This window comes from Triplophysa dalaica, chromosome 11 (genome assembly GCF_015846415.1).
Source record: "Triplophysa dalaica isolate WHDGS20190420 chromosome 11, ASM1584641v1, whole genome shotgun sequence".
NCBI lineage: Eukaryota > Metazoa > Chordata > Actinopteri > Cypriniformes > Nemacheilidae > Triplophysa > Triplophysa dalaica.
Window position 1 is genome coordinate 5,817,618 of NC_079552.1, and position 15,694 is coordinate 5,833,311.

Here is a 15,694-nt window from a genome sequence, read left to right on the forward strand (position 1 = left end):
AGAAGACTACAAATTGTTACAGTTTTTTAAAAGTTTGGCATGTTTTGGACAACTTAAATATTATGAAAGATCCTTTACCTAAAACTGCAGTAGATAGAGAAAGAAGAAATTCACCTGTTTCCTTTTAAGTTTAGTTTGCTGCACAAGTGCTGCTAAAAGTAGAAAGTCAGCAGATGCATGCTTAACCTTTGAGCTCGTGACTGCTGAACTTGCGTCTGGTCATGATGATGGTTGAAGCTGGTCCAGAAACAAAACTTGTCGGGGCTACAATAAAACTAAAGCATTAATTTAACTAGACTTAAATCTCATGTCTTCCTGTTCTTTAGCAAACCGATACAGTGCTGAACGGAACATTTCTAGAAACTTTCTAAACAGGTCACTCCCATCTGCATGATATCATATATTGTTTATTCATGAAGCCTGCTTTATTGTGAGTTGTGTCCACGTTCTGATGATATTGACTGTAATTTCCACTGCCCACTAACTGCCTCGCAAGGCTCTCCACAACTCCAAAATTCCACAACAAATTCCAGACACAAATGCTCACTGTTCTTGTTTTTGGGACCCAAGGTCATCACCGCTGGAATGCAAGACTTAACTGTATGCAGAATCTGAGCAGAGATAAACGGAAAGCCAAAATAATCCTCTTTTCCAATGAGACAGCATAACAACAGCACCATCAACGTGGGTTATAGTGACAGGAACTGGAAGTTGATGTTTAGAAAATTACTTCAGTACTCATGTAAGCACTTCTGCTTAGGTCTAACTCACATGAATTAACCGTGAATTAAAAGGGAAAATTTGATACCTTAACCCTTTATTTTTTGCAAGAGATATTTCTCTTGCTGTCATATATGGTGTGCTGCATGTGATTTATGTTGTTATTATTAGAGGAGAGATCAAGAAGCAAATTTTGTACCGTACTTTGTTAACTTTTTTAGATTTTTTTAGATGAAATGCATATGCCACAAAGGTTTTTATGTACATTACAAATGGATTTACATTTGGGTTCTTAGAACTAGTCTTTCTCTTGAGCTAATCAACACAGAAATATATGTAAATAGGTATAAAACAGGTTTCTTAAAACGCCCTGCCCTCACTGTTTGTACTTCTAACAAATGATGACTGGGCGTATATATTGTACTGAAAGCATGCTTCCCTACTCAAAATCGACTTAACAATTAAAGTTATACAACTTTATATTTAATTTACCGTAGTCAAAGCTATTAAATGAAGGTAAAAAAAAGTACGTAGCTCATCCCAAATAAGGTATAAAAGTCAATTAACATCACTCCAGTCAAGCACAATCACATTATTAAAGAAGTAAACACTTCTATATTTATTCAAAACAGCTGACAAACACATATCGAAAGGTTAACCAAGACAGATCGTGAGTGATCAGGAAAAGCATTCAGTCATTTAAAAAAAATCCCAAAAGCTTGTAGTGAATAAACTTACATTAAACAGATACAGTTCACTACTGTATGGGGTATATCATGTGATGTCCACATCATATAAACCACCAGTCAGCCATCAGTTTAATAGGAACGGCACTAATCACAGGTTACGGGTTCTACAGATGTACAGAAACAAAGCACAACTGAGCCTGACCCACTTTAAAGCTCACAGAATTGTGAGTTCTGCAGAGGTATTACTTATCAAAACCACATCTTTTTCTCCAACTGCTGAGATTTTCAGAAGATGTAAACATTTAGGCAGTTTTCCAGTGTTTACATTTTTGGCCAACTGAAAGATTGTTTTTATATAAATATGGAAACAGTGACGTGTTGCATAGAACAGTAAAACTGGCTTCGCTTCAGGATTAAACTGGGCAATGGGAAAGAGAGAGTCATTTAAGAAAACAAACAGACATTTTCATTATGGTCTAGTGCAGATTCACAACACAAAACATCTCCGCTAAACGTACACATTTCCAAAGAATTAGGATAGTGCAGTTTTCTGCTCTGTGCTTGAGGACGTAAGGGCGACACTGGCGACCAATATCTTTCCCAAAAACAATGCATAAAAAGTAGTCCCAAAACGAAAAAGGTGAGACATTACAAAACTTCAGTGGTGCTTTTTTTCCATCAAGCTGCGAGCACAGAATATAAAAGGCAACAAAATTATTATGTGATGCTCAAGACGACAGGCCAAAACAGTTGATCAAACCCTCTCTCCCAAAACTTTCGATAAGACACAAGACCCTTTCACCTCCCGCCAGTCAACGCATATCAAAATTTGGTCAAAGCACTCCAAAATACAGGAAGAAGACTATATTATAAAGGAAGAAAGCATGTTGCTCTACTTATATTAGAGCTTTAAATGAAGACGTGTGGTTTTGTAAAAACATTCTAAATAGCTGACATGAGAACGTAGCCCAACTTTGACGGCAGTAGGAATTGGCCACCTTCGTAGGGTAGTACATATTTAACTACTCGACGAGAGTGGAAGTGTTCCAAAAATCTAAGTAAAAGTCCAAAAGCAGTGTAAGAAATTGCAGTTATACTTTCTTTGCTTTTGCACATCAAATTTCTATCTTCTTAATAGAACTGGTACAGGCGGGTTTAGAGTTTGGGCAGAAGCATTCAAACGTACACAAATGGACAGTATCAGATGGACTATGGTATCTCTCCTGCTGGAGGTGATGGTCCCTTAAGGTCACTCTTTAAACATCTAGGTAAGCTTGTTTGGGTCTTCTTAACGGAAGAAGCCTAGTTTCTCTCTGAGCCATTCCTCGGTCAGATCCTCAGTGTTCCTTATCTCAAAGACCTGAGAAAACAAAAAATGATGATTAAAATTTAATGAAACATTCTTGCTATGACTGTTATGCACTTGGCAGAGCCAATGATGCCATCCTAAAACATATGTTTAAAATTGAGTCACAACAATGACACTTTTTCGAAAATAAACTCCTGATGATTAGTGTTGTTTTTGTACATTAACCTGTTATACAGTTGGAGAAAGTATCACATTTACTTTGCGGGTGTAATTATAACACAGTCAGTATCTCTAATTATTGACACTGGGCATTTGTGCGTGTGTGGTATAACTCACCTTGGTCAATTCAACCGTCTGCACCAGTTTGTTTTTGCTTCCAGCATACATCATCTGCTGCTCAGGTTTGCATCCTGGGAAATAAAGTTGAATTTTAGAGGTTATATTATTATGTTTTGTGTGGCATGTTGAGTTTTTTATTTGAAAAGTGCCCTTGAAGGGATTATTAAATGTGTGTATTTGTTCTTTTTACCAACAGGACTGGAGAAGATGAAACACAGGGGGTAAGACACCCTTCCATCATCATGTTGGTACTTATAGCTGTAGACTACAAATGTGTCACAGGTCAAGGAATCTTGAGAATCAGACTTTATATGAACATTTTTATGTTGAATGGACAGTGGGACATTGTTTAAAAAAGTCCAACATGTTATCTGATTTTAAGGATATCTCGGCTGTCTTTCAGGTAGCTCATTCTTCAGATCTTCAGGTGAAATATCCTACAGGCAGAAAACAAACTTTACCATTACCAATAAGCCACACAAACCAATACCTGTGTGTAACCATTCCATGTGGGTAGTTACCTCATGCTCCTCATCCAGAATCACCAGCTGTTTGTCTTTATCAATCTTCACTGTAACCAAATGAGAAATTATGCATTGTATGAGAGTGTAAGCATATGGAAGAGACTGAGCATGATGCATTTTCAACTCACTGATAATGGCAGCATTGTTGGTTTCCTTCCTGAAGCGGAAATCCCTCAACTTTTTCACAAGATCTTCGTCCACCTCACACACAACTAAAGACTCACTCTGAATAGAAACAGACACATAAATATGTCACTGAACTTGAACCCTCCCAATTAATCCCTATTTAAGGTCATCTCCATAATAAAAAGTAACCAAAGGGCATAAATTAAAACAAAATATTCAAGATTTAAATGATGCTGCCCTTATAGAAATGTGTTAGTTAGATATTTGTACTTATGTCCAGTCTAACAAAAAAACAACAGGCACCAGGGTGGATTGTTTTTTATTTAAAGATTACGATGAGTTTACAAATCAATCCAAACTCATGAACCATGACAACCAGCGCAGGTCATCACATCTCGTGTCATTATCACGAGAAGCATCGCGTTGTTTGCAGCAGATGTGGCAGACAAACGTGTTTGGACGAGTCTTGGCCAGTGAATGCAAAGGATCCTTTATTTCAACCTACCTTTCATTGTTTGAGGTCTCTACTATGACTTCCGTATGATTTAATGACATTATTTGATCGCTGCTTGACGCAGTATATCAGCATATTTTCCAACGTTTCCTTTAAATACGAATGTAAGAGCCCGCTCGTGTCCGCAACAGGAAATGAGAATTCCCCCGGAGCCCCCGGAATTCCATCATATCACAATTATGTAAGCCGAGAATATCTCATTAAAACAACAAACAGTATTTCAGTACAAAAGCAACGCCAAATGTCCCTGTATTTTGGTGAACTTTATTAGGCCGGCGCGATGCAGGACAGGATTTGAATGCACGCACTGACATGAAGCTCATCACAAAGCTCTGGGTGGAACAGCAACAGGGCTCAGAGGAAGAAAAAAAAACCTCTAACATAAACACATATATTAGGTCTCTATTTAGAGATGTCCCGGTGTTATCAGTATTATCACGCTTCTTTCAGAAAACGCGACCATGAGGATGTTTTTATGAATCCAAGCTAGTTTTCTACTCACCATTTTACCTGAAGCACAGACGGCACGAGCTCAGCAGTGCAGCAATTCTACAGTGCCGCGTCTCGTGACGCTCGGTCGACCAATCAGAGCACTGGAATGTTCCGGGATTTGCATTACAGACTGTTCCCAGATCAGTTGCCTTTACTCGCTAAAGGACGAGATCGGTCTGATCCCAGAACAGCAGAACGCTGCGAATGAGATTTATTATTGGTGATGCTCAATGAAAGAACTATCAGATGCTGCTTGGCTCCAACTGAAAATATCTATTTTGTTGGCTTTCTATTTGAGTAAATAAATAAATGATAAAAATTGGTTCGAGGGTTGTGCAATTTGTATTTCTAAGTATGTGAATACATTTTAATGCGCAATAAAAGCACCTTTCACAGACTGGAAGCAACACATTTCCACGGATCCGTCAGCTACTAGCTCTTAGAAATCTGGAAATGTTTAGTAATCAAACAGCTGTCAGTGTGGGATTTCTTCTTCTTGCTATATTTTAAGCGAGTCGAAAACGCCCACTCGTCGTAACCCCGCGCATGCGCAAAGGCTCCGGCCTAGCCCTCATGACAAGCCCATTTAGAGAACGTTCGCGTACATAGAGCTCATATCCGATCTCTAAGCACAGTGGATAGCTCATTACGCTTCACTACAAGTCATAATGTCATATCCATTCTGTTTAGGGCTCGCGGTGTTTTGAAGCACGCCGTTGAAAACACTCAGCGCTCTAGTTATCACATCACTTCCTGTACTGAGTTTAGTAATTTGACTTTCGGATCTGTTCAGGCGACGGGATCTGGTACCGTTCAGAAGCCCGAATCTCTGGACTGCAGGCCTTGATCCAGTTAAGGTGCTGATGCCAAAACTATTATATACTAAGAATATCAGTTGCGTGTGAATCGGTGCTGGTCCAGCATCATTAATGTGTGTGAGATGGTGCCTGATTTGAGATGTATTCAAATCCAGTTTACTATCTTTAAAATACAGTGTTTAAACGTAAAGCCTTTGTTCGAATATGGTAATGCGGCGACTTTATTATGAATGCTTTTGAGTGTCCTACAATAATGACAGAACTTGATTAGTGTAACGTTGCTATTATTATTGAATACCTCTTGTTTCATTCTTCTACAGATCATGGCAGACTTTTCGGTAAGTGTTTCATGATCTTTTTGGTAATCCATTCTTTTGTAGGTTATAGCTGTATTTCCTTCTGTTGTTGGAACGAGGAACTTCGTCCATTTATGTATATTACCTGATTTGGACATGTACACTTGCAAAAGTGAATTCCTAACAGTTTATTTGATAATGCATTACACACAAAGCACATACAGTGGGGTTTAAATATATGAGACCACATACTTCTATTTTCATTATGTAATGTAACTTAATTGTATGTGTTTTTTTAATGTACACGACAATTTATGAAATTATTACTATTTCATGAACATTCAATTATTATTTGGTTTACCCATTTGCTTTAATGACAGCTGGCATGGACTCCATAGGTCTGTACAAACTCTTACTATCCATATAATGCATGTTAAATGTTCTCTCATATATCACTTTGGATCAAATCTAAATGTGTAAATGTAGTTGTAAAGCCAGCTTAATTTGGGAATGTCCCCCAAACAACTTGGAAGTATCGGTTTGCTTCCATAGCAGCAAAGAGGCCCTTTTTGTACAAACATGTTACACAGTCAATGTCACAAATTTCTTATATTCGATTACCTACCTAAAAATAGTGCAACATATTTTTATGCAGTTTCCAACGTTTCTTTGTTATAGAATTGGGGAAATCCCTAAAAAATATATTTTTTAAATTAGATACTTACTCCATGTTTTCAAGTGGTCTTAGATTTTGGCACTCTACTGTATGCGTTATTTGGTTCTTTGTTTTACTGAGAAAATTGTCTAGTCAGATCTCTAAAAGAACTTTCACCCTGTCTTGTTCATTGAACTATCACTGCATTTTCTTTCTGTAGCTTGCTGATGCTATCCCGGATGATGTTTCTGGTGCAGCATCTAAAACCAGCCACACCAATCCATCAGCTCCTGGGAATGGGGCTCCGCCCCCTAACAATCCCGGCTGGCCTGGTGCAGCCCCTGGTGGCCCTCAGTTCCCATCCTCAGGAGGCACTGCCCACCCATCTGCCCCTTCTGGCTTTCCCCCGACTGGGCCATCTGCTCCTGGCCCTGGAGCCCCGGCCCAGTACCCTGGAGGCCCAGCCCAATACCCTGGAGCCCCGCCCCAGTACCCTGGTGCCCCGCCCCAATACCCTGGAGCCCCGGCCCAGTACCCTGGGGCCCCGCCCCAGTACCCTGGAGCCCCAGCTGCCCCAGCTGGATACCCTCCAGGTCCGGGTGTACCTGGACAGTTCCCCTCAAACCCTGGGGCTCCTGGACAGTTTCCTTCCAACCCTGGAGCTCCAGGACAGTTTCCTTCCATGCCAGGTCAGTTCCCACCAGGTGGGGCACCCATGCAATACCCTGTTCCTGGACAGTTTCCCTCCACACCTGGAGCGCCACAGGGCCAGTATCCAAATGTGCCTTACCCATCAGGTCCTGCGGGGCCTAGCATGTATGGTCCAGGTGCTCCTGGAGGCTTTCCCCCAGATGGAGGCCCAGGATATGCAGGAGGAATGTTTCCCCCAATCCCCCAAGGGTCCTGGGGTCCAGCCGCAGGGGGCTTCCCACCCCAGCCTGGCCCGCCGGGAGGTTACGGTCCAGGGCCCATGGGACAATACGGTGGTCCCGCAGCTCCAGGTGGAATGCTGGTGAGTTCTTTGCATACGGTGTATCTCTATAAACATGATGGGCTTATTGTGGTGTGATGGTTCTGCTATAAACTGCTGGAGTTTATATCATCAGAATATTGGTGAGATTAGGGTTGCTTTCAGAGTTGTAGGTTTTTCTCCTAAGGTCTGGGATGCTGGTTAACATTTTTTGCGGCTGTGGTCTCTTACTGTTTTGTACCCCTGGGTCAGGTCATGTACATTGAATGCAGATCTCAAAGCTCCTCTTTTTGTCTTTCAGCCACCATATAGACCGCCATATTTTTGAGCACAATGAACAGCTCAGCAAATCACGGGATGAGGACAGCACTGCAGCCATCACAAAGACCCCAGTTAACATCCAATCAGAGCGCAGAGTTCTGTACATATGACACATATCATATGCAACACTATATTTGCATATCATCTTTGCCAACAAATGCACACCTTTTATGTAGCTGAGTTTCTTATTTACATTACAGTACACACATAATTATCATATGTATTATATTATTGACGATTCATTGTTTGTTATATATTTCTTGAACAGGAGGACAATAAATAATGCACTTTGTGTTTATTCTATTAAACAGATGATGATCGTCTTTAAAGTTGTTTTATGTGCTCAGTTTATTTTTTGTCCATTTCAGCTACTGCCTAAAAAAGCTGGTTTTAATATAACATCTCATTTAAAGAAATAATAGACTTTATTTTCAAAGAGAAGCGATTTGTGCTTTAAGTTGAGTGTTACGGCAAACGAGGCTTGATGAGATAAATACCTCATGATAAGAACCCAACCCTTGTTTTGGATGATGATAAAAAAAAAGCTTATTTGTAGTTTATGAATATTCATGATTTAAAGATCTCTCATCAAAGTTCTTGAATAATAAGTTATACTCATGAACAGTGTGTTTGTTTGTGTTTTATCTTCTATTTATTCACTGAAGGGAAAATGAGTCAATGGGTGGGGTTTGGAATGAGGGAATGGCAGTTTATGAGGTTTGTCACACTGTTGCCATAGTGAAGTTGTTTATAAGCTGTGTCATGAGTTAAGAGCTCTTTTTGGCAGCTTGTCAAGTGATCAATGACGTGGCTTATAGTTGGTTTGTAAGTAAGAAAGCGGGTAGGATAAAGTCCCATTTGTGATATCACATGCTGGATTTTTCTTTTCGGTTCAGTCCGTAGGCTTTTATGATGTCAGCAGTATCTCTTATAAAAGTAGTTTTTCCAGCTTCATATTTGTTCAAGAGTGAAAAAAAATCTTTCTGTTTGTTTGTTTGTTTTGTAATTTATAGTCCGTCTCGATCGTAGTCTCTGTTTAATGTTTGCAAGACTGCTTAATATCAAGAAGGATTTCATGTTCTTTCCCAATATGGAACATTCAGAGATGGAACTTTATGATGAAACTGGAAGACATCATGGAAAAAGTTATTACCAGTCAATGAATCCTGTCTTTTAACTTTATGTGTAAAACCACCTAAACGCTCTTAGTGTAAAGAGCTCAAGTCAACATCAAGATACAATAAAATATTCATTCAGATATTTAGATCTAAACATGTAAAAGGAATTGGTATAAAAGGTGAAAGGAGTTTTCACAATTGTATTCATTAAATTAATATTTTGAATTGTTGAAATATTTTTATGTAAAAGATTGGCTTGTTACAATATAAACCGTACAGTATAAATATTACATTTACAGAATGGTATTTTAAGTTCAGTATCAAAATATCTACACTAACAAGTATTTGGAATTATTAATTTGCTTTCTTGCATATTGCTACCGTCCTTTTGAAACCATGCATCTCCATATATTGTGATTTTTACCGTTTGTCATAAATTATCATTATAAGTCACCTTTTATGTTTGTCATTGGGATTTGGAAACATCTAACCAATACAATTATAAAAAAGTAATTGGGCACCAAATTATTTAATCTTTTCAAAAGTACTTTCTTTTACTTTCCACATTTCCTCAAAAACAGTGAATTTGGACATACAGAACAAGTGATGATATTTGGACTTTTTTGCTTTTATATCTGACAAGCAAAATATGTTTTTTTATAATATAAGCGTGTGTGTGCTTATGTTTTAGCCAGTGCCCTATGATCTTCAGCTGCATGCAGGGATAATGCCACAACTCGTGATTACTATAGTGGGTGAGCCAATACCAGGAGGAGACAGGTAAAATACACACATTCCACAAAAATTGTTAAATAGGGCCAAAAACTCATATGATACAAATTTTTCTCGTCTTTCATCAGGTTCAATGTAGATTTTATGAGGGGCAGTGAAGTGGTTTTTCATTTTAACGCTCGTTTCCATGAACACACCATTGTGCGGAACTCACAGCTTGGGGGTTGCTGGGGTCCAGAGGAGAGGGAGGGAGGCTTTCCCTTTGTCCAAGGCAGGCCGTTTGAGGTACGACTTTCTGACTTTCCACTACCTCTGTGATAAGAGTTCAATATTGTTTGCTGATGTGTGTGTTTGTACTGTACATGCAGCTAAAAATCCTAGTAGAGACTGATGGGTTTAAGGTGGCTGTGGACGGCGGTCACCTGCTGGAGTACGAGCACAGAACTGGTGGATTCGAGGATGTCACTCGTCTTCACATTGGTGGAGACATCGCCCTATTCAGTGCGGCCCCGAGCATGATCTAACACAAACAGGGCCTTAGTGTGATTCGACAACGTGAGGGTGATACATGAAGTCATAATTGCTTGAAAATAATTATCTGACAAAAGTGGACAAAACATAATCAGAAATTTAGAAGTTATTAACACCCCGGCACATAGATTTATGCACAAAAATGTTCATCAAGTGCATAAGAATGTTCATATAACATCTCATTATAATGGTAGACAACCAAAGTCTGTGAATAAATGAGGTCAGGAAGCACCGGACCAGAGCTGTGACACTGTGCTGAATTCTAAATGGCTGAAGTATTTCTTTATTTGGGATAAATATTTGAAAATGTTTATTTTGAATAAAATCTTGTTATTATAACGATTGTAATAATGAAGTAAATTATGGTGTCACAATAAATGCTGTAATACCCCTTGGAAAATGTGCTTGTCCAATCTGTATTCTTCTGATTATCATCTTTCGTACTTATATTGCATATCTAAAGTTTGTACTCTGTAAAGTTCTAAGACTACTCTCTGCATGACTTAACATATTACCAAAGGCCCCCTTTTGTGCACTATTTACGTTTTTATGTAAGCTTTAGCATCTGTCAAAATATATAACTCTACAATGTTCTATTACTGAACTTTAAGGTACATGTTTGTGCTCAAATTCCTGCCGTACAGTCTTACTACACACTTAAAGCTATGTAGGCCTACTTCATCTATGAATTATAGATGTAGTATAATTGTGAAAATGAAGTGTTTGCAAATGCATTAGGAAAATATCTTCGCCTTCATATTTTTAACATCATCATATCTAAAGTATAAGTACAACTATGTGAATTGAAAAACAAAGATTGAAAACACCATCAGGAGACATATAAACATCATTAATGATTGCCATTAATATTAAGCAGGATATCTATTAACATGAAACCTGATATTTATCAATCTATAACTTGCAAAAATAAGCTACAAAATGATACAACGGATGCAGTTTTTTGTACAGTAATATCAAACCTTTCAGTTCATAGCTGTGGGTGTTTCGGTGGTGTCCGCTAGGGGGCGGCGGCGGGGTGTTCGAGTATCACGCCAGCATTAGAGGAAGCAGGCTGAGTTCCGCACGCTCTTGGAGATTTGCACCGCAAAATAAAAGTGAAACTTTTTGGACACCATGAACGGATCTGCGCACAGCACACCGAGCGTTTTATATATTAATCTGAAAAGAGGCCCGGCTGGTAAGTTTGTTTTGCTTAGATTTCTCCTGCATTATGTGAGCAGAGTTTAACCCGGCGGTTCCGTGCTGGTGCTTCGGCCCGCGGCAGCCCGGTTCGGTGATACAAACAGACAAAACGGAACCGAACAAAATTCTGGGCCCCACTGGGTTTTGCCGAGGTCAGATTTTGAGGACATTTTCTATTGTGTAAGAGAAAGTTCGGCCCACATCACAACCTTCAGCATTATGGACCAACACGTAACCAGATCAGAGTCACCTTTATACGACCCTTGTGCACTTTTAAGATGGCACTGGAGGCTCTCCTGGGTGATGGCCTTGGTTCTGATACACTAGTGGGATTTTGAGGGATGTTGACTTTAATTAAACAGTTATATAGTGTGTGTGTGTGTGTGTGACCTCTGCCCGAGCGTTTGACTGGGCTGTAGTGATGCAGCTCTTTTCCCGCGTGGACTTTGATCTGTGATTCTAATTATTGTAATACTGTAACAATGACATACCCCTTGCTGATAGAATAAAACAATAGAAATATCTAAAATGTGTGTGTCTACTGCAGATGTTTTGTGTTCTGTTGGTGGGATGTTGTCTGGCAGATGGGAACCAATAATAACCATTAATTCCTACTTAGTACATTGCATTTCCTCATTGAAAAATGACATCATCTACACAGATTCTACACCTATTTACTAGTTTAACATAAATAACATTATAGATGCAGATTATATATTTCTCTGTATATCTGAGTCACATTAAGCACAGCACAGTTTAATCCTTTAAGTAATACTGTCAGGAGTAATGTGTGATGTCCTTTCTATCTCGCTCAGGTCTGGGGTTTAATATAGTAGGTGGAGTGGACCAGCAGTATGTAATGAACGACAGTGCAATCTATGTGGCAAAAATCAAAGAAAACGGAGCAGCTGCGCAGGATGCACGGCTGCAGGAGGGAGACAAAATTATTGCGGTAAAACCACAGTGCTTTACAATGTGTACTAATTATACTAATATTTACTAGTTTGATCTCTGTAGTTAATTGTGAATCAATACTACCACTTCAGTACGGAACAAATAAATGTGAGCGATAACAATTTTAGTTGAATATACTTGTAGTGCTTTTGTGGATGACCACAGTCACATTCTATGACTCCTAGGTATAATGTTACTGCTTTCGCATTACAGGCTGTTTTTATGTGGCTGGATTACCAGAAAAAGAATAGATTTTATCAATTTGTTCAGACGGGGTTTAAAAAGGTCATCTCATCTCCTTTTTGTACCATTTGTATTTTATGCTTTTGTCCCACTTATAATGTTTGAGCAAGGTTTTTAGCATCAAGCATGCTCATCATTTAGTTTAATGTAACTAAATTGCAATGACCACATAGAGCTCAAAGGGATGAACTTTTTTATCATTTACTCCCTTTCATGTCATTTCAAACCTGTACGGTCAAAAAGAAAATGTTTAGAAGAACGTTGGTAACCAAACAATATTGGCTCCATTGCATTGTACAGACACCAAAGCACTTAATATTTTATTGTGTGGTGTACATTAGAATCATATACAGGTTTGAATGTGAAGATGAATCATTCATGTCAGAATTTTTATCTTTGAGCTATATATTTTATAAATTGCTTTTTGCTGCAGTGCCTTGTATGTTTGGACCTACAGTATTTCATGCAAGCATTCTTTGTTGCATTTTGGTTGGGTTCAATATAGTGAGTGTTTTCCTCCTTAAAAAAATTTGGATTCAGGGAACCGTTTCAGGAACAGTTTGTTTAAAAACAATATGAAGGAACACTTTTATCTAATGATGTTCAAAATAATAGTCGTAATCCTGCCTACACTGAACACCACATATAATTGTAACATGAATGTGTTGGTCAGGTGTTCATTGTTGTGACATCTTGACATCTTTTTTTAGCGATAGCTAGGAAGTTGTAAAAGGGACTATTGGTATTGTAGTTCTTCACCTCAAACATCTGTCTACTAAATTCAAAGAAAGTGAAGGTTTTAACATTCCTCTACATGAATGATGTGGTCCTGGTTGTTTTGTTAAGGTAAACGGGCGGTTGTTGGAGAATTTATCCCATAGTGCAGCAGTGCAGCTGTTTCGCACTGCAGGAGAGGATGTGCAGCTCTGTGTACAGCAGCGAGTAAGTAGTGCCAATGAATTTAAATGTGATCAGAATGTAAATAATGAAGAGTTGAACTCAAATAATGAATTAATTGATCTTCTAACCCTGATCTTCTGTTATTTGTTAGCAGTATCTCTCCCAACAGAACGGCCCCTTTGGCTCTCAAAGTGATGGCGATTCTTCATCTTCTTTCAACACACAGACAATGATCACTCTCGTCGCCACAGCAGCACTAGCAACGGTAGTAGGGATCCTCGTTTACAAAAGGCTCCGAGGACCACGGAGCCCTTTTTAACCCATCACATTTTACAGACTTTACAGACTTTGAACCTTCTCCATACGGCCCCAGACATTAAGAGGGGGCGCAAATGAAACCCCTGTTAATGAAAGCAGAAGTCCACATGCCGATTTTCTTTAATTTTATATCATTGCTCTGATGACAGTTAGCTAGACATGTTCATTTGGTTTGGTGATAATCATTTACCCGGAATCCCCACTGGTCTGCATCAGTTTGTTGACATTGCATGGTGAAATGAGATCATTGTTTGAGGGACGCACAGTGTTAGGATCAACAGCATCTGAAATTATAATCTGGACCAAAGGACAGACCAAAATTGGGAGATTGAGACCAATGTGGAGCGGTGTTTCAGGGCAGAAGACAGGAGCCAGGTCTTTTTTCCATCACATGCATCGAGCCGCTCCAGAGGACTGGAATAAGCATGCGGTGTACTATTAGACTGTCTAAGGTCCTCTATGCTGCCTACTTGTGAAAGAGTATGTTTGAAAGTGATGTTGGATTGCATGATGTGGCTTAGTTTCTCACTCACTCATCCACATTCTGACATGTAGGATGTATTGTGTGGCTGCGGGAGGCGGGGATGTTGATTTTGCTTTTGTCATCAGCGCTCGGCCCTGAATATGCTGTGTATCCTTAGAGGTTCTCCCTCTGGGATCTAAGGCATCATTTGTTTTGGAAAACCCAAAGGTGGCACTTGTTTGAATTCACAATCTAATGAGAATATGATCATTTGATATTGTAAATGGCTGTTGTTTCTAGAATGGTCTTGTCTTGATATTGTATCTGGCGCACTAATTTTTTGGAGCCTTAAACCAGCATCACTCTGAACGTGTTCATTCCTTGCCACGTCTCATTGCTGCCCCCTGTCTGTAGGTAATTGCTTTGTTAGGGGCTTTACCTCTGCTTGTTTGTCTGTTGCGTCTATTCATTAACTGACAAAAATGTGTATTTGTGTTATGCTGGTTCTCCAGATCTGTCTTGATAAATACAATCTATATTCATGAAATGCTCTTCATTCACAAATCACTATTAAACAATGTTGGATTCACATGCCTCATGCATTGAATAAAAATATGTTGTGAAAAAAGTAAGCGATGTTATGAATTTTATTGATGTCATCAGAAAACCATGCAATGAATTATGTTAATTTGCTGTTCATTTGCAATCTCAAAGATAAAAAAAAAACAAAATAGATTGGTAGCATCTGTCCAGTGTACAATAAAATGTATGTGATACAAACTTTTAACAATTTGGTTAAAAATTGTCTGTCGAGGCCAGGACAAACACAAAAAGTACTTTTGAATATGACAGCAGGTAGCGGTGGGACCAGAGGAGGGATGCACACCTGCAAGATGCTCCAATTTGTGCCCAACAGATTGGAAGGAAAGGGATAGTCATCATTTACTCCCCTTAAGATTGAACCAAACATGTAAAAATTTATTTGTTCTGCTAAACACAAGGGAAGAATTTTGGAAGAATGTCAGGAACAAAACAGATTTTTTTCCCTACTATGACAGTAGATGGGGGTGAGATCATTTTGGTTACTGACATACTTCCAAATATCTTCCTTTGTGTTCTGTCATCATTTACTCGCGGCTTGTAATTTCAAACCTGTATGACTTTCTTCTGCAGAACACAAAAGATATTTTGAAGAAAGTAGATAACCAAAGCAAGTTTAGTTTAGGTGCCAATTGCCATTATTTGAGAAAGAAAATGGATTCCGAACAAAATGATCCACTTTGGTTGTGAGCTCTCAAAAAATAATGAAATAAAATACAATCCAAATGGTTAAAGCTTAATGAATGTGACCATGATTTGCAAAGTAGCACCTGATCCATTTTAGGTTACCATATTATATTTTTGGCTGTAGTCAGTGGAGGCTGGACTTTTGGGGACTGGAACGTAACTGCAGCTTTAT

At 38.9% G+C, this 15,694-nt stretch overlaps 3 protein-coding genes across 5 annotated transcripts; 2 read left to right on the plus strand and 1 right to left on the minus strand.

Moving 5' to 3' along the window:
* Nucleotides 1-1,307: 1,307 nt before the first annotated feature.
* Nucleotides 1,308-4,877, minus strand: gmfb (glia maturation factor, beta). The gene is made up of 7 exons (XM_056760722.1): nt 4,724-4,877; nt 3,710-3,806; nt 3,579-3,628; nt 3,443-3,494; nt 3,248-3,328; nt 3,055-3,128; nt 1,308-2,769 (listed from the first exon to the last, which is right to left on the minus strand). The coding sequence occupies exons 1-7, from the start codon at nt 4,724-4,726 to the stop codon at nt 2,698-2,700; spliced, it is 429 nt and encodes a 142-aa protein (XP_056616700.1). The 5' UTR covers nt 4,727-4,877; the 3' UTR covers nt 1,308-2,697.
* Nucleotides 4,878-5,350: 473 nt separating this feature from the next.
* Nucleotides 5,351-10,493, plus strand: lgals3a (lectin, galactoside binding soluble 3a). Of its 2 annotated transcripts, XM_056760720.1 has the most exons (6): nt 5,351-5,570; nt 5,852-5,869; nt 6,703-7,494; nt 9,583-9,671; nt 9,752-9,908; nt 9,992-10,493. In XM_056760720.1, exons 2-6 carry the CDS (start codon nt 5,855-5,857, stop codon nt 10,145-10,147), a joined length of 1,209 nt encoding a protein of 402 aa, XP_056616698.1. In that variant the 5' UTR covers nt 5,351-5,570; nt 5,852-5,854; the 3' UTR covers nt 10,148-10,493. The 2 variants fall into 2 exon arrangements, with proteins under 2 accessions (XP_056616698.1, XP_056616699.1); XM_056760721.1 differs by lacking the exons at nt 9,583-9,671; nt 9,752-9,908; nt 9,992-10,493 and adding an exon at nt 7,754-8,106 and having other exon boundaries at nt 5,355-5,570.
* A 721-nt stretch (nt 10,494-11,214) lies between these two features.
* Nucleotides 11,215-14,867, plus strand: synj2bp (synaptojanin 2 binding protein). Of its 2 annotated transcripts, none has more exons than XM_056760137.1 (4): nt 11,215-11,352; nt 12,173-12,309; nt 13,401-13,496; nt 13,606-14,867. In XM_056760137.1, exons 1-4 carry the CDS (start codon nt 11,289-11,291, stop codon nt 13,771-13,773), a joined length of 465 nt encoding a protein of 154 aa, XP_056616115.1. In that variant the 5' UTR covers nt 11,215-11,288; the 3' UTR covers nt 13,774-14,867. The 2 variants fall into 2 exon arrangements, with proteins under 2 accessions (XP_056616115.1, XP_056616116.1); XM_056760138.1 differs by having other exon boundaries at nt 13,609-14,867.
* Nucleotides 14,868-15,694: the final 827 nt, after the last annotated feature.

Bases quoted from the DNA above. Each gene is read 5' to 3' on its own strand.
- gmfb (XM_056760722.1), bottom strand. The intron at 3,629-3,709 runs GTGAGTTGAAAA...ATTTGGTTACAG, and splicing joins CAACAATGCTGCCATTATCA to TGAAGATTGATAAAGACAAA. The intron at 3,329-3,442 runs ATCCTTAAAATC...CCTGTGACACAT, and splicing joins ACCTGAAAGACAGCCGAGAT to TTGTAGTCTACAGCTATAAG.
- lgals3a (XM_056760720.1), top strand. The intron at 7,495-9,582 runs GTGAGTTCTTTG...CTTATGTTTTAG, and splicing joins CAGCTCCAGGTGGAATGCTG to CCAGTGCCCTATGATCTTCA. The intron at 9,909-9,991 runs GTACGACTTTCT...CTGTACATGCAG, and splicing joins TCCAAGGCAGGCCGTTTGAG to CTAAAAATCCTAGTAGAGAC.
- synj2bp (XM_056760137.1), top strand. From the start codon at position 11,289: ATGAACGGATCTGCGCACAGCACACCGAGCGTTTTATATATTAATCTG. The intron at 11,353-12,172 runs GTAAGTTTGTTT...TATCTCGCTCAG, and splicing joins TCTGAAAAGAGGCCCGGCTG to GTCTGGGGTTTAATATAGTA. The intron at 12,310-13,400 runs GTAAAACCACAG...TGTTTTGTTAAG, and splicing joins AGGGAGACAAAATTATTGCG to GTAAACGGGCGGTTGTTGGA.